At 31.8% G+C, this 19,378-nt stretch overlaps 1 protein-coding gene across 1 annotated transcript in view; it reads left to right on the forward strand.

The window, feature by feature from the left end:
- The window catches only part of LOC114329734 (synembryn), a 46,224-nt gene that overhangs the window by 10,085 nt on the left and 16,761 nt on the right, over positions 1-19,378 (forward strand). Inside the window, exons 3-5 of the mRNA XM_028278930.2 lie at positions 301-528; positions 5,822-6,014; positions 15,851-16,192. Coding sequence (XP_028134731.1) covers positions 301-528; positions 5,822-6,014; positions 15,851-16,192 — 763 coding nt within the window. The remainder of the gene's footprint in view (positions 1-300; positions 529-5,821; positions 6,015-15,850; positions 16,193-19,378) is intronic.

Genomic DNA, 19,378 nt, shown 5'->3' on the forward strand with positions numbered 1-19,378 from the left:
TTTTGTTTAAGAAAATATGATCTAAACAATGTTTTTTTTCCAAGTTTTATTTGTTTAAACCATAAAATTTAAAATAAAAAACGCATGTTTAAAGCAAAACAAAATGTTTAAAATAAAAAAACATGTGTTTTAAACATGTTTTATTTGTTTAAAACATAAAATTTAAAAACAAAATAAAACATGTTTAAAACAAAAAAAAAAACGTTTAAAACAAAAAAAAACATGATTTTTGTATAAAATTAAAAAAACATGTTTTTTTCAACCCTGCTTTTGGAACATATCAACATTTTTATTTTGTAGCCGTGAAAAGGAACATCTGAGTGAAGTTATTAGTGATGATTGGATCAATTTAATCAAACACCATTCCGGATTGGACAATGAACACTTTGAATACAATGATAACAAATCTTTAATTTGTGTAGAGGTGTTGAAGAGTCTGTCAAATATATTGTTTAATTCTAAGAAAATTGCTGAGAAGTCTTTAGAAAATGGAATATTGGAGGGATTGACCAAGAGAATAAAACATAAGTAAGTAGTTTGGGAGCAATTCTCAAAACAAATAATAAAAATATTCGATGGATTCGACCATTTCTTGATGGAAGTTCATTTTATCTAACAATGAAACACTGAAAACTTTTGTTTCCAATACTTTCATAAAATTATAACTTGAATGTTACTGCAGCTGTTTCGGCAGACTGCCTTTCTCAAATGTTTTATTTTACTATGTGTCTGCATTTTAAAGTCTCTAACTGAATAGGTTGAGGAATGAAGAACTGTTTGTCTCAAGTTGGTCATTTAATCGGGAATTTATTAATGTCCATAGATTCTAATAAAGATAGCTTTTAGGCCTTTATTTTGAATATGAAGAATTTGAAACAGTTCATTAAGAGGAAACAGTAGCGATCAACAGGTAGCGAAGACGCGTTTCAAGATTGCGGCTGTAATTTTGAATATTTTTTCGAGATATTTGGCATACGTATTCGTAATATAATAAAGAATGGCGGTACAGAGCCCAATTTGAAAAAATATATTAATATGTGGAAATTACTCTGTAATTAAATACAACATTAAAAAAACGAGCCTGTACCGCCATTAAGAAGAACAAAAAAATACACTTCTTCAAATAAACTTTTTTATCCGATGCCTAGATTTTGTGCCATTTTGGAACTACTAATGAAATAAAAAATTTTAGTAGTTCCAAAATGACACAAAATCTAGGCATCGGATAAAAAAGTTTATTTGAAGAAAGTGTATTTTTTTGTTCTTCTTAATGGCGGTACAGGCTCGTTTTTTTAATTCTGTATTTAATTACAGAATAATTTCCACATATTAATATATTTTTCAAATTGGGCTCTGTGCCGCCATTCTTTATTATATTACGAATACGTGTGCCATATATCTCGAAAAAATATTCAAAATTACAGCCGCAATTTTGGAACGCGTTTTTGCTACCTGTTGATCGCTACTGGGTCACCTTAAAAGAACGATTATGATCTAGAATCTAGAAGGTGAAGTGCGTACATAGAATTTGTTTTTCTGTTGTGAAAAGCTCTTTTGTGTTCCGTTATCCGTTTGTTCTGCTAAGGTTCTGCCAGTTTGACTGATGATTTTGAAATTTTTGGACAGTCCCACTGGAGGTTTAGGGGCCCCATTCATTGCTATTTGTTGTCAGTTTTTTAACAAGAAAACACATGCATTAACTGTAAAGGTAAAATCCATAAAATATTTTTTTTAAACAAGCATGAAGAATAGTAAACGTAAAAAATAATATCGGGCCGGCGGTAGCTCAGACGGTAGTATGCTTGACTCGCGTGCTGGTAGGCCGGGGTTCAAATCCCAGCGTCCGCAAGAACAACTAGACATTTTTCAAATGTCTATAGGCCCCAGGTCGACTCAGCCTGAATAAAATGAGTACCTTGGGTAAAACGATAAAATAACTTTATGAAATACACCCACCGATAATAGCCATTTCCTTGTTATTAGGTTGTACATAGGCTTTTCATTCACAGTCATTTGTTTCAAGCTTCTGTCATAAGTCGTATAATCCGTATACGCTCTGAGCTTCGCTGGTGGCGCTAGCGGATTACTAATTCAACTTTCACCGGTAATTTTTAAATTTATTATTTAATTGTTATCGCTTAACATTTACAACGCAAAAAAGTAATTAAATTGTAATCGATTTTTTTAAGATTTTGCTAATCATTTTGACGTTCTATTGATAAAATATGAATTTCTTACTTTGGATACTTTCACAATTATCGTGTAGATGGCGCTAAGATTTTTAGATTTAATTATAATTACTTATTACGGAACATTAAAAAAACTTAAATTCAGTATTTAAAACGTAAGTATATCTAAGGTAAAAATATATACCACAGCTTTGACCAACTAATATTTTTTATAATTAATGTTTTTAATTTTAATTTTAAATTAATCACTTTGACATTTACCTATGTCTTTCCGGTAAACGTTTACAGACTTGCCACTACTGGCGCTCGCGAATTTGTAAATATCCCCTCTACGTACGAGCTCACAGCGTATATATACACAGATTATACAACATAATATGACAGAAGCTCGAAACAAATGACAATCGACGAAAAGCTCTATTGACAGTAGGTACCTACAAATTTGTGCTTATAGTTTTTCGGAAACGAATATAACTTGAATTGACTATTTCTTGCAGTATTTTTTACAATAGGTAGGTACATAAGACAGTATTCGCTAATAGTAGGCGACCGATTTTTCAGCCGTGTGCTACTGGTATTTAAACACAATTTATTTTTGTAAATGATAATTTTAATCTCGAGTAGTTGATAATTATATTTTTTTAATAATTAAAATAAAAAAGTAGTAGAAACAGTATAGTATTCTACTCGCATTACATGCACGTTGAATAATATACTATTAAATTAGTAAAGTGAAGATGGAATGTGACATAATGTGTTTCATAGCAACCTTAAATTGTGGTTCTACTCATTTTTTATTTTTTTGGTCCTTAGTAACTGGTAGGTAATATAGGCAATTGATTATGTATTTTAGAAAGGAACTACAACGTTAACGGGGTTTTATTGTTTCATATAGTCGATGGACCTCTAAATATTAAAAAAACGCGGAGTGCTACCATTTAAAGGGGTGCATTTTTGAGAAAGGGGTGAATTAGTCCCTAGGCACAGGGCGAATTAGGGTGAGTTCTATGCACTTTTGGTACAAATACGTCTGCAGGAAAATTGTTTCAGGTTAAATTTACTATCAAAAATCACATCTTACAGTCAAAAATATTTTTTTTACAAAAATATATTCAAATGAAAAGCAAGAAAAAACACGAAAGACAGCAATTTTGTTTTTTGTCCCATAACTTTTTTCCACGGGGATATAGGTATAGGCATTGCTTCACAGAAAACAAACTTCCATCCTTCCTATATAAAATGACGTTTAGAAGAAGTATCTGTGATTTATAGCTTCCACAATATGATTTTTCAAAGTTCGCCACTCACGGCGATTTTGGGCCATTTTCCTTGTTAATTCGCAAACATTGTTCTGTAACTTTTTTCTCTAGGCAGCTTTAGGTATATGCAAGATTACATTTAGTAGGAAGAAAAGTCAATTACTTTTAAAATGGTCTATTGTAGAAGGCTGTTTGACTATTTTTAAGCAAGATATGGTTTTTCAAAGTTTTATACTTTTAATGATTTTTGATATATTTTACGATTATTTTTAAATTTCATAATATAACTTTTTTATTGTATATTTAGGTATATACATTGTGCAATAAAAAAGAAATCTTATTTTCTTTACTTTAAAATGGTGTAATGTAAAAAATACTGGGACTATTTTTAAACAAGATATGCTTTTCCAAAGTGTGACATATACACATCCAATAGGTCCCACAAGTTGGAACCATATGGAACTGTTTTATTGTTAACTTTATAAAAAAATATTTGTTATAAAATGCTCTGCATAGTCTAAAACCCAAGATGCAATCATCAGATATAAAATTTTATCAATAGTGTACGAGGTATGTTAAAAATATGAATTTCGCTCAAGAGTAAAGTACCTTTATATTTCACAATATCGAAAAGTGTTATTAAGAAAAGTTATTTGGAATTAAAAATTATGTTATAATATGCAATTATGTAGTTCTAATTGAAAAAATTAAAAATTTTAAAATTTTTCTCAAATTTCGGATACCCTTGGATATCCTACGGATATCTTCTTTAAAAAGAGTCCTAGAATTTTTTGCAATACACCATTTTAAAGTAAAGAAACTAAGCTTTTTTTATTCCACAATGTATGGAACTAAATGTACAAGAAAAAAAGTCATAATGAGAAAGTTAAAAAATAATCATAAAAAATATCAAAAATCTTTAAAAGTATAAAACCTCGAAAAGGCATAACTTGCTTAATAATAGTCGTACAACCTTCTACAATAGACCAATTTAAAGGCAATTGACTTCTATTTTTACTAAATGTACCACTGCCTATACCTAGAGATTCGTATAAAAAAGTTACAGAATAATGTTTGCGAAATAATGGGGAAAATGGCCAAAAAATGCTGTGAGGGGCGAACTTTGAAAAATGCTATTTCGGAAACTGTAAAACCTAGAGACTTCTACCTAACGGAAATTTAAAGAGAAAGGATGGAATTTATTTTTCACTGAAGCAATGCCTATACCTATATAGGTCTGGATCCCGCGTATGAAAAAAAAGTTGATTAATAGCAAGCTGAAAATTTGTTAATAGCTTAAGGGTGTCTAGTCAGATAAACTTTGATGTACGGGAACATTGGAACAGGGGCAGTTTTAATTGTGGAACAGGTTAAAAATTTGGAACGGTCAGACCACGAAAACGGCACATTTATTTTGTCCGACAGAATAGACTTAAATTTTCCGAACAGAGATTAAACTCTCATGCAAAAATCAGACTGCTATTTATCACCTGTCATAATTCCTGTCATTTGAAATATTCTACATGTTCCACTTATTAAAACGCCCATTTGGTGATAAATAGCAGTTTGATTTTTGCATGAGAGTTTATTCTCTGTTCGGAGAGTTTAAGTCTATTCTGTCGGACAAAATAAATGTGCCGTTTTCGTGGTCTGACCGTTCCAAATTTTTAACCTGTTCCACAATTAAAACTGCCCCTGTTCCAGTGTTCCCATATATAAAAGTTTATCCGACTAGACACCCTTAAGCTATTAACAAATTTTCAGCTTGCTATTAATCAACTTTTTTTTTTCATACGCGGGATCCAGACCTAATACCTCTTTGGAAAAAAGTTATGGGGCAAAAAACAAAATTGCTATCTTTCGTGATTTTTTCTTGCTTTTCTTTTGAATATATTTTTGTAAAATAAATTATTTTTAACTTCCGAATGTGATATTTCGATAATAAATTTACCCTGGAACAATTTTCCTGTAAACGTGTTTGTACCAAAAGTGCATATACCTCACCCTAATTCGCCCTGTGCCTAGGGACTAATTCACCCCTTTCTCAAGAACGCACCCATTTAAATGGTAGCACTCCGCGGTTTTTTCAAATTTGGATGTCCATTGACCACATGCGACAATAAAATCTCGTTAACGTTGTAGTTCCTTTTAGCTCTCTTATTTTGAACATAATCAATAGCCTAATAACACTACATCCAAAAGTGTAATAAACGTGATTTTGAAAAAAATATGGATATACAGTGTTTCTACTTGGGGCAGCTGAAAAGTTTTAAAAATCTATTTTTAAGCTATATTTTGTACATGTTGTGTACTATATTTTTGTACCCTACTTCTGTTACGTCTTCTGTATTTAATTATACATAACACTTTTAGGAACAAAAAAATATCAGACGATATCAGATTTATGGATATACGGCTGGTATTTTTAATTACGGCCTTGTGCCCAGAAGCTAGAAACAAAGTTTTTGACATGATTGACACATTTAATAATGTTTTGGAAGAAGTTTTACAGGAAGCAGCTAAAAACCACCTGAAACATGAAGATCTACCACCAATTTACTTAACTGTAAGATTTTTTACTTTGCGGGTAAAGATTAGGGAAACACAATTTCAGGGCTTGTATGTCAATTTCGGAAAAATGTAGGTCTGTATGGTTCTTCTCGGAGGCTTTTTTCAGTGTGACGCAAGTGACAGAAAATAAGGCACGTCCGTGATACATACACCATATAATATAATAACTGTATAATAATAACTGTATATAATAACTGGAATAACTGTATATCAGTTATTCCAGTTGTTGATAGATGGATAATCGAAAAAAAAAAAATTAGGTTTATCGATTTACTGATTATTTACCTATTACATATCTATACGACTATCATTTAAAGTTCTTCTCAGTCTTTCAGTGTGTCATTCATTAATGATGTAATATATGATTTTAAGAATGTAGAGAATCATATCATAGCATGACATTTTATTAAAACTGGCAGTTATCAGAATCGTAATCGTATTTTGGTATAAAAACAAATCAATTTTATTTATTTCATTTATATTGTCAATTATTGTATTTTCATAACAAATTGTCTTTATTTCCTGTTACTCTGGGTTAATTAGCAAAATACAAGGAAAAGTTATTTACCAGCAATTTTATTGCTGGAATCGAATCTTATGATTGTATATATTCATAATATAGGTATGCAAAGTCCGCAGATAGTGTGCTACTTTTTTGATAAACAAAATGGCGCCCGAAAATCGTGTTTTTTTCAATGTTTGCTCTATAACTCCAAAGATTTTAACTTTACACCAAAAACACCCAAATAAAAATTCACTGTAATTAAATTATGCATAGAGATGTGTTTTTCCCGATTTACTTCGACGAAAATTTTCCCCGGAAAATGCGGGTTTTTCCAACAAAATCTTTAATTTCAATTAAAATTTTAGATAAGTAATTGTTTATCAATAATTAAATAACTTGGTAATATAAAAGCTCTTTTCGCATAGATTATAATTCCAGAAGCCGATTGAAATTGAACGAACAGTTTAGCGACAATTAATTGTTAATTAAAAATTTACGGTCGCTGTAATAACCACAATAATTATCATACATAAGAATAACTATGATTTTTGTATAAAAAGGTACTGTACCTATCCAATGTACTTTACAGAATTGAAATTGGACTATTTAAGCGACCTCGGGAGTATTTTAAAATTATAAACAATTTTTTGGCTTATAAACAAATAGAAGATCTCGGGAAATATTAAATTAAATTAAATCATGAAAACGGTATTGGAAAAAAAGCGACAGGACGTTTCTTTTAAAAGAAAACACGTTTAATTGTGATGAGTGGTTCCTGAGATATAACCGGTCAAAGATGACCGTCATTTACGGCAAAGATATAAACAATAGGCTCATAATTTTCGAACCATCATCTTTTTGTTTTTGTCCACTTTGTCCACACCAATTTTCATATCTTTAAAATACTCATAACATATATTCTTCTTCTTCTTGTAATAGGACTATGTCCTGTTTCTTCTGTTACAGTCTTTGCTGCGATCCGGAGCTCCAACTCTCGTACCATCGTTTTTTGGGTCTTCCTATGGGTCGCTTGGTGTTGGGCTTCTGTGTTTTCGCCCAATGCGCCATACGTTCAGGGTCCATCCGATCTACGTGGTCTCTCCACATGCGTCGTCGCGCTCTTGTCCATCTCACTACATCTTGAACACCTAGCTCTCTGTTGTTCTCATTATTTGTTTGGTCTTTGTTGTCTTGGCCCGTGTCTTAGCTGCGTATGTCAGTACGGGTCTAACACATGTTTTATAAATGCGGACTTTGCTTTCGGTGCTCATATATTTATTCCGCCAGATTATATCCCTCAGGAAACCAGATATTCTCGCTGCTTTCGTTGCCTGCTGTTTTGATTCTTGCCACAGATGCCTGTCGCTAGATATTTCCACACCTAAGTATCTATAATCCATTACCTGTAACATATATTATTGTAATAAAACTATCGATATTACGAGTGAAAATTGCCAAAAATAGCAAAATTCCAATCAAAAATTAAGTTGGAGAAAATGTAATCTCAAAGTTCAAAATCGGTCTACGTTAAAAAAATGCATTTTCTCGGCTTTCCATGGAGCAATTTTCTTCATTCTTTTTTTGCTCCCAAGTAACTCGAGTAGAGCCATCTAACTAACGCATTATTAAATGTCAAAGTTGCTTTTGTTTTGTTATAATAGATTAATTTATTTATAAGAAAAGAAAACTACATATTTTTCCAGTTGTAGACTTTTTTTAGAAAAACTTGCTAGAAGTGTACCTTTTAACGTTAAAAACACAAATATTCTCATTTGAAAGCTGTATAATCATTTAAACAATCTTTATTTAAACAAATTAAAAAATTTTGTTGTAATAACTAAATTAATTTATTATAACAAAACAAATCAACTTTGACATTTAATAATGCGTTAGTTAGATGACTCTACTCGAGTTATTTTGGAACAAAAAAAGAATGAAGAAAATTGCTCCATGGGAAGCCGAGAAATTGAATTTTTTTAACGTATACCGATTTTAAAACTTTGAGATTTTCTCCAACCTAATTTTTGATTGGAATTTTGCTATTTTTGGCAATTTTCACTCGTAATATCGATAGTTTTTATTGTAATAATATATGTTATGAGTACTTTAAAGATATGAAAATTGGTATGGAGAAAGAGGACCAAAGTAAAAAGATGATGGTTCAAAAATTATGATCCTATTGTTTATATCTTTGCCGTAAATGCCGGTCAACTTTGAACGGTTGTATCTCAGGAACCACTCATCACAATTAAACGTTTTTTCTTTTAAAAGAAGCGTCCTGCCGCTTTTTTCCAATACCGTTTTCATGATTTAATTTAATTTAATATTTCCCGAGATATTCTATTTGTTTATAAGCCAAAAAATTGTTTATAATTTTAAAATATTCCTGAGGCCGCTTAAATAGTCCAATTTCAGTTCTGTAAAGTACATTAGATAGGTACAGTGTCTTTTTATAAAAAAATCATAGTTATTCTTATGTATAATAATATTGTGGTTAATATAGCGACCGTAAAATTTAATTAACAATTCAATTGTTGCTAAACTGTTCATTCAAATTCCATTGGCTTCTGGAATTATAATCTATACAAAAAGAGCTTTTATATACCGAGTTATTTAATTATTAATAAACAATTACTTATCTAAAATTTTAGTTGAAAATTAAAGATTTTGTTGGAAAATCCGCATTTTCCGGGGAAAATTTTCGTCGGAAGTAAATCAGGAAAAACACGTCTCTATGCAGAATTTAATTACGGTGAATTTTTATTTGAGTGTTTTTGGTGTAAAGTTAAAATATTTGGAGTTACAGAGCAAAAATTGAAAAAAACACGATTTTCGGGCGCCATTTTGTTTATAAAAAGAGTAGCACACTATCTGCGGACTTTGAATACCTATTTTATTAACATATATGTACAATCATAAGAATCGATTCCAGCAATAAAATTGCTGGTAAATAACTTTTCCCAAAAATGGTCTATTCTCCGATAATCTGCCCAGACTATTATAAAAAGGTATGTTCTTTGATTTGTATAGTTTTATAAATTGTACAGATTATAGTCGTATAGATAATACATAAATAACTTTTTGATCGATAATATATATACAGCGTGTCTACTTAAGTTGGAAACATATGGGAAACTTTTTTGTTATGCATTTTACGAAAAAAAGTTATTCTTTATAAAAAGTTCTGCATGCCCCAAAACCTAAGATTCAATCATGAGATATCAAATTTTCTCAATATTATACGAGGTATGTCAAAAAATATGAACTTCGTTCAAGAGTAAAGTACCTTTATTTCTCTCAATATCGAAAATTCTTGTTATGAAAAGTTGTTTGGAAATATAAACTACGATCAAATATGAAATTACATGGTTCTAATTGGAAAAAAATATTTTCCAAATTTTTCTCAAATTTATTGATACTAACTTCGTTTTTATTTATTACACATACGATAACTCTTTTATTATTACTTTTACGAAAAAAAGGTATTCTTCATAAAAAGCTCTGTATATCCTAAGGCCGAAGATGCAACCATCAGATATCACATTTTATTAATTTTATACGAGGTATGTAAAAAAATATTAATTTCATTCAAGAGTAAAGTACCTTTATTTTTCACAATATTGAAAACGGCTATTAAAAAAGTTGTTTAGAATTAAAAACTATGTTTCGATATGCAATAACATCCTTCTAATTGAAATATTGTGAAATATAAAGGTACTATAATCTTGAGCGAATTTCATATTTTTTGACACACCTCGTATAAAATTAATAAAAGTTTATATATCATGGTTGTGTCTTAGATTTTGGACCATGCAAAGCTTTTTATGAAGAATAACTTTTTGTCATAAAATGAATAATAAACGAGTTATCATATTTGTAATAATTAAAAACGATGTTGGGTATCCATAACTTTGAGAAATTTGTTTTCCAATTAGAAGCATTTAATTGCATATTTGATCTTAGTTTTTAATTGCAAACAACTTTTTATCATAAGAATTTTCGATATTGAGAGAAATAAAGGTACTTTAGCCTTGACCGAAATTCATATTTTTTGACATACCTCGTATAATATTGAGAAAATTTGATATCTGATGATTGAATATTAGGTTTTGGGGCATGCAGAACTTTTTATAAAGAATAACTTTTTTTCGTAAAATTAATAATAAAAAAGTTTCCCATATGTTTCCAACTTAAGTAGACACGCTGTATATAGCGCCATCTATCAACAACTAGAATAATTGTTATAAATGATTTTAATCACGGACGTACCTTTTTTCTGCCACTTCCAACTTAATGCGTTAGAAAGAAATCGAAAAACTGTGAAGCACTGAAAGATGCCTATGAGAAGGAGAATATTAAAAATATTTTCATACAATATTAACTTCAGAATATTTAATAATTTTTACTGCAGTATTGGATTTAAACCAAAAACTATATTTTTAAAGTCGTTACATCTCCGTTTGACTTAGTCACAGTGTATAAGCGCTATTGCCTAACTAGGTTTTCAGTTACTTAGGACATTACAAATTGATGACAGTGTTAATTACAAGAAGAAAGTATAACAGAGAAATGTTGGTAAAGACATCCTTGTCTTTGGTAATATATACATGGTACTGGAAAAAGGTACATTTCTTATTTAAAAAGGAGACAAGGTGAAGCTTGAGTTAAAATCATTAGAGATTATGTTAAGTGTATAAGAAATATAAACTTATCAGTAACGATTTGACGATACATACATTAAAAATATTTTGGTATGTTCATAAAACTATTGGGTTAGTGAGAGTGGAAATCTTTTCAAAGACCATACCAGGTGAATCGTACCTGGCGTGAGTTGGATTCAGATTAGATGGAGTACCTTCAAACGCATTTCCCCTTTTGGAGGGTCTTTCCCCCGATTGCACCCATGATACCCTTCCTATCAACTAAAACCACTCTCGGCTTACGCGCGTCGCACGTCTTTACAGACCATTCTCACGCATGCGCAGCCACCCTTTGCCTTCTCATTTCTTCTATTCTCTTAGTTACTTGTGTTTACCCTTTCTCTCTCTTTCTAAGATCTCATTTCTTTTAACTATTTTTGTACAGCCTCCAGCATTTCTTTAAACCCATTCTCCCCAACCCTTTCTACTACGGTCATAAAATTGTGTGCTTCAAATATGTCTACCCTTGTATACTCGCCACTCTTTTTCATTGGACTTATTGCATTCTAACTCAGTGTTCTGAGGTTTCGCTTATTCTACAGCCCACAGAGCTACCATCTATTGCCTTGCGTATCCTCTCGAGGTATGATCTAAATAACCCGTGCCCCATAAGAATTGCGTGAAGGAATGTTAAATAAATACGATTAGAGTGCTGGTTTGCGCTCTTTGAACTAAGTAAAACATGAAGACAGTTTTGGCTTCGCGTTGCAACTGAATAAAAATGGTATACATTTTTATCGTTCTTTTATATTTGCAGTCGACCCACTCCTCCACGACCAGAGTTGAGTCCTTGTCCATACAGCTCTCCAGCGATTACCCACTCTTACTGCCATTTAGTGATGGTTTATCTTCTTTCTTCTGTCTTCTCTTGATAACTCTTGCTATACATTTGGGCTCTCCTATTTACCTACAGGTGTATTGGTAGTACCCCGGCCATAACTTGTAAGGCTCCCGTCGAGGTCGTTCCATAATATTTATTTGTACTTCTGTTTATTCGTTACTTGATGCCACACCGGTGCTGAGTGTAGCACTTTCATCACAATCTTTCTTTTGCTAGTACCGGGACCGCATATATTTGTCATAATTATTACCAATGCTGTTGTTCTCTGTTCGGCCCTGTTTGCAGTATATTTGACATGTTCACACTCCCAAGTATGTAACCTTTTTGACCGGCACTATTCATTCTCTCCCGAGGGAAGAATAGTGCCGAGGAAGTCCTTTTTGTATCAGAGCTTCCGTTTTTTGCGTTGCGAGTGTCAGCTCTTGGTCTTGCAGCCAAGTTTTCACCCTTTCCAGTGAGCATTGGCTGTGTTCATTACAAACCCGATTTCATTGGGCTCTACGAGGACTACCTGGTCATCCGCGTAAGCTGTAGCCTCTGTCCCTTTTCCTAGATCTTTCTCTAAACCATCAATCAGGTGTCTCCATAACATCTCCCCTCCCTATTTGTCTACTTGAGAAGTGTTCCCTCACTATGTTTTGTAAGTATGGGGGTACTTCCAATTTCTCCAGTTGTCCAGTTGTTACTTCCCAGTTCGCTCAGTTAAAAGCATTTATGTCCAGAAAGAAGGCCACACCAACCACCTATTACTACATGTGGTAATTACTTCCGTGATCGTAATGATTGCGCCAATTCTAGATTCCCCTTTAGTCCATTCTTTTACGGTTTTTGCTCTAAATTTTAAAGAACCGCTTGGATTAACATGAAATTTGGCATACGCATAGCTTACATGTCAAAGAAAAAAAGTGATATTGTGCCGATGTGTGCTTTTGACCTGGGGGTGACTTTCACCCCCTCTTGGGGGTGAAAAAATATATCTCCAAAACAAGTCCGGAAATGGGTAAACTGGCTAATTTTAAGTAACTTTTGTTCTATAGAGCTTTTTCGCCAAGTCAACACTTTTCGAGTTATTTGCGAGTGAATATGTTCATTTTTCAACAAAATAACCACATTTTTAGACGGTTTTTCGCAAATAACTCAAATAGTAAGTATTTTGTCGAAAAAAACGTTCTTAGCAAAAATATAGCCTATAAAAAAGTAAAAAAATGGTGTACGCGTTAGGTCTCTGGATCTCGTAGAACCAGAGTTATAGCCAATGAAAAATAGATTCATATTCACCAAATTTCAAATAGAATATTTCGACGTGAAATATCCAAAAAATTAAGCACTTTTTGGGGAAAACCCAATATAACTTTTTTAAAGTATTTAAAAAAAGCTTTATTTCCGTTTTTACGAAAAGTTTCTAGCATTAAATTTAAGCAAGTTACGCTCAAGATAAAGTTGGTCCCTTTTGTTTTTGCAAAAAAAAATCGGGAAGACCATCCCCTAATTAGCAACTTAAATGAAATTAATCGTTGCCGCTCCACAAATTATTTTACTTATATTGTGTTTATATGATCTGTAAGTTTCATCGATTCGAAGTGCTTATTTTTGAAAAAATTTGGTTTCAAAGTAAAAATTTTAAAAATTTAAATTTTGAAAAATATGCTTTTTTCAAAATAACTTAAAAATTGTTAGAGATACCAAAAATCTCGAAAAACAAAAAAAGTCAGATTTGCTTTTCTGAATATCATGTATTTTTTTGTTTTTCTGTTAGACAAAAATTGATCAAGATTTGGTGTTTCTAAATTTGCATACATTCGTGATCAGTGATTCGTTCAACCCCTTTTAACTACAGCACTTTCAATAATAAGGACTTTGAACCGATGAAACTTACAGATCATATAAACAATATATACACGAGTAAAGAAACTTGTGAAGTCGTAACGATTAAGTTCATTTAAGATACTAATTAGGGGGTGATTTTCTCAATTTTTTTACCAAAACCAAAAGGGACTAACTTTATTTTGAGCGTAACTTGTTTAATTTTGATGCTAGAAATTTTTTTATAAAACAAAAATGAAGCTTTTTTTAAACACTTTAAATAAGTTGTAATGAGTTTTCCCCGAAATGTGCTTCATCTTTGGTTATTTCACGTTAAAGTATTCCATTTGGAATTTGACGAATATGAACCTATTTTTCATTAGCTATAACTCTGCTTCTACTAAATAAAAAGACGTGATATATACACTATTTTTTAAAATTTTTTATAGGCTATATTTTTGCTAAGAATGCTTTTTCGACAAAATACTTACTATTTGAGTTACTTCCGAAAAACCGTCTAAAAGCGTGGTTATTTTGTTGAAAAAATGAACATATTCACTGCCAAATAACTCGAAAAGTATTGACGTAGTGAAAAAACTCCATAGAACAAAAGTTACTTAAAATTAGCCAGTTTACCCATTTCCTGACTTTGTTTGGACGAATATTTTTTAACCCCCAAGAGGGGGTGAAAGTCACCCCCAGGGCAAAAGCACATATCGGCACAATATCACTTTTTTTTTTTGACTTGTTAGCTGTGTGTATGCCAAATTTCATGTCAATCCAAGCGGTTCTTTAAAATTTAGAGGTTTTGCAATATTTTACCGTTAAAGAATGGACTACTTTTCTAAAACCCATGTTAGCGTTCAGATAAACCCTCTTTCTCTATGGCTTCTTTCTCTAGTCTCCTCTTTATAGGTATTTGAAACTGTTTTCTTGTGGCATGTTTAAGTTAAAGATTATATTTATATGGGATTAAACCACAATTGATTGTAAAAATTACATTTTATAATTATTTGTTGTTTCAACTTTCACTTCGGAAATCGTTTTCAAAAGAATATATTCCTACTGTAGATTAAACTATTCTATATCAGAGATTTTAATCTTTTGGCAATAGCGCATCTAACAACTATAATGGCAGAATAAAAATGACAAAAATTTTAAATTTATTTTTTATTCCTCATGTTTTAAAAATTAACTGATATTCCTCATTTTTTAATAAAAATGTTTTTTGGAAATCTATAGTTTCATCTTTTGTATTTTTAACCTTCCGATGACCAACCTTTTTCTGTTACACGGATAACCAACGGGGGTAAAAAATGACCCCAGGTCAAAAATGACCTGGAATGAATGTTTTCAGCATTTAAATCTTCATCTAACAATTCATCCTCGTTTTCTGATACTATTTCATCTTCTATATCATCATAAAAATCGCTAGCAGTAACAATTTCCTATAACTCAGCCTCAGTAAGATATTTGCGGGCCATATCTTTATGTACGCAAAATACTAAGAAACTATAATAATATACGCCAGGAAATAATAATATTGACTAACTGTAGCAGACAGGAATGTCATGATTCGTACATAACAGGCACCACAGTCTAAAAATAGATTGTGATAACGCGCAGTGTAAAACTACTTGGACTTCCACATAATAGACGGTATTTTGCTAAACATCAACTTCAGAATATATTTTTTATTGGTAAAATATAGGGAATTTTTTTTATTTCAAAATATGAGGATATCTAGAATGATATTAAAGTCAAATAAAAAAATAATGAGTTAAAAATTGAAAATGCTTTTGAATTTATTAAAGAAAAACATACGCTGGGGTCCAAATTTACCCCCCTTGGTCATCCGAAGGTTAATATTGGTGTTTCCCTAATATTTCATTGACCCAGTTTTTAATTAGTTTTTTTTGACACTGAATTTGATATTTTATTGACACTGAATTTAAAATTTTATTAATTGAGTTTGCTTTTAGCCTGCTCAAGCTGAAATGGTGTCAGAAATACTAAAAGCACTTTTCAACTTAACCATAAGAATAGAAGAATCTGACGTAGAAACAATGGCAACTTGTATAGAACTTGTCAAGGTTCTCCGCAGCTATCTTTTGATATCCTCATCAGATTTAGAAAAAACATGGATTTTGCGTAATGATGTCATCAATCTGTTGACGAATATGCCCGAAGAAACTTATTCTGAGTTGCTGCCTCCAGTCTCAGAGTCCCACCAAATTATAAAATCGTTGGAGTTTGAAGGAAAGAACATGACCGCTATTTACGAAATGACAATGTTCTTGAAGGCCAAGTTTAATGATCAACCTGTAAGTTTAATTTGGTAACTACTTTTAAAAGTATGTTAACTTTATTAAGAGGCCACATTAGCGCGTCATCAATATTACTTCGGGAGATAGTAGTATCATTGTTTGTATAGGGATAGTTGGTCAGCCCAATAGGAAAATTTGTTTGATTCAAATTGAGACAGTCACCAGATGTCCCCACAATTTCTGTCAAGGTCGCAACGTCAAAATGCATAGGCACCAAGTTGGATACGATCCTATTCATAACAGCCCAACTCGCATACATATTAAGAAAAATAAATATATATGGCAGAATATATTTAGAAATTGAATTAATGATGTCATGCTATTACATATATAATATATAGTAGCATGACGTCATTAATTCAATTTCTAAATATACTCTTCTAATATATATTTATTTTTCTTAATATGTATGCGAGTTGGGGTGTTATGAATAGGATCCTATCCAACTTGGTGTCTATACATTTTGACGTTGTAACCCTGACAGAAATTGTGGGGACATCTGGTGACTGTCTCAATTTAATTCAAACATATTTACCTATTGGGCTGACCAACTCTCTCTCTATATAAACAATGGTAGTATCATACCCTTTTTCGAAAGTTCTGCGAAACTCTGGCAACAGTGGCAATATTTGACATTATCTAAGATCAATATTTTGACAATATACTCATAGGCGCGCTAAATGGAAGTAATAGAAAACAATTTTATTATTAGTAAATAAATATTTATAAAAGTAAACCAAAATAGGTAAAAATTTTATTAAAAGCGTGTATTTTGTTTTTTTTTATTTAAATTTAAAATTTAAATTTTAAACTATTGATGATATTTCTAGAATAAAAAATCCTCTTAAAACCTAATATACTCTCATTAGAATTCGAAATATTTTTACGTAAAATATACTTACCTATTCGCCGTGTACAAGTACTTGGACAGGATACAAGAAAGGATCGTGCGCGAATAGCGGAGAAATCTTGCAACTTTCTTAAATAATGCATTGTCAAATTGACGTATATTTCATATCTACCTACTGTCAATGAAGAAGAAAAATTATATGCTGCTCCACAATATTGACATGATATGCAATTATTATATAGAAGTAAATTTAATTAATTGTATTTTGCTTGTAGTAGTGCATTTTAATAATTAATTTTATTTACTACATACAGTTGTTTCCCATTTAATAACATAACCTTAATATTACTTTTTCTACTTATATTTTTTTGGGCTATGGCCTTGACAATTGTCCAGTAACCAGGACCAATATGATTTGCCAATATAATTAAAAGTGCGAAAAATGTTGCCGAGCTATGAAACCAGGTGTCGCTTTTCCGAACTTGCACGGTCCCAATAAGTAAAACCCACAATTAACAATAACCTATTTTTTCAAATAGTCCAAAAACTTAGTTCTATTACACAGAAATATATTAATTTAATTATAGAATAGAATAGAAAAATATTATAGAATAGAATAGAAATATACTTTATTGTCACTGATAATTTTAAAATTTTATGGACAAAGCTTACATACAGTCAAAAAAATAACAATAACAAATACAATTTACTAAAATTAGATAAATCGTCAATATACAGAATACAAGATAATTAAAGTAAAGCAAAAAACAAAAACAATATATTGCAAAATTTATATAAATTCCAAATTGAACATACAACAAATAAAATAAAATAAAATACAACATTAATAATAAAGGAAGGTGGTGGCGAAGCTTAATCATCTGTTGTATATGGATGATTTGAAATTAATGGCTTCCACTCGAAACCAACTGGATGAGATGCTAAGAACTGTAGAACCCTTTTCAAATGACCTTAGTATGCACTTCGGACTAGACAAGTGTCGCGTTTTAAATATAGTCAGAGGAAAAGTACAGCCCGGAGGATTCGATATGCAAAATGGCCAGAACATCGAGGCCATGGGTGAAAACGATATATATAAATATCTTGGAGTAAAGCAAGCGCGGAAAATTGACCATAAGCAGATGAAAACTGAGATAACTACTGAGTTTATACGAAGGGTAAAACAGCTGCTTCGTTCACATCTTAACAGTAGAAATTTTGTTTAAGGCACTAAACACCTACGCATGTTCCGCGGTTAGCTATTCGTTTGCCATTGTTAAGTGGACAAAAACGGACATAGAAAATCTTCAGCGAAAAGTAAGAACACACCTCACAAAAGCACAAAAACACCATCCTAAAAGTGCAGTAGAAAGAACAACATTGCCACGTAATCTAGGAGGAAGAAAACTTATGGATATAGGTGAGCAATTAGATAAACAAATTGCTAATTTAAGAACTTATTTTCAGATGCAAGCTGAGACATCTACTCTACATCGCGCTATTTGCGCAGTACATGACACAACACCGATCAAACTGACGGAACCAGAAATGCGCATAAACCACCTCACTAAAGACGAAAAAATGCGCACCTGGATGGGTAAACCTCTGCACGGGCGACATCCCAATGAGGTCAGTCAAGACTATGTCGACAATACAGCGTCGAACTATTGGTTGAAATCAGGAAAGATGTTCCCTGAAACGGAGGGTTCATTACTGGCCATTCAGGATCAGGTTATACCAACCAAAAATTACCTGAAATATATCATTAAAGACCCTCAGGTCCAAAACGTTGCTGCAACTAAATACAAGGAACGGCATGACGCAGTGGGAAAAATCATTCACCAAGAGATAGCTATCAAGCTGGGACTTCTCCAAACGGACCATCTCCCATATTATCAATACGTCCCTGAGAGTATGCTTGAGGATGGCAACTACAAGCTATACTGGGACCGCACTGTGCTCACAGACCGAACAGTGGCACATAATAGACCAGATCTCGTACTAGTTAATAAATTAACAAGACAAACAACACTAATTGATGTGGCGATACCTAACAACAATAATCTACGTAGTAAAGGCTATAGGGGGATAAGATGGTCAAAAATGCCCCCGCACCGATCAGCCCAGCTACTTATGTTTTCGATAAAGGATATAAAATTATGCCCTCATGCAAATTTTTAGCTTCCCAGAGATCCTAAAACCTCTTAAATCGAGAAAAGAAGAATTTTTAGGTTTTATTTTTTTGTAAGCGCAATTTTAACTTAAAAAATCTGAAAAAATTCAAGAGGATGTATATTTCCAATACAAAACAGCCTGATTTTTTTCAGATTTTT

The sequence above is a fragment of the Diabrotica virgifera genome, chromosome 1, assembly GCF_917563875.1.
Source record: "Diabrotica virgifera virgifera chromosome 1, PGI_DIABVI_V3a".
In the NCBI taxonomy this organism is placed as follows: Eukaryota; Metazoa; Arthropoda; class Insecta; order Coleoptera; family Chrysomelidae; genus Diabrotica; species Diabrotica virgifera.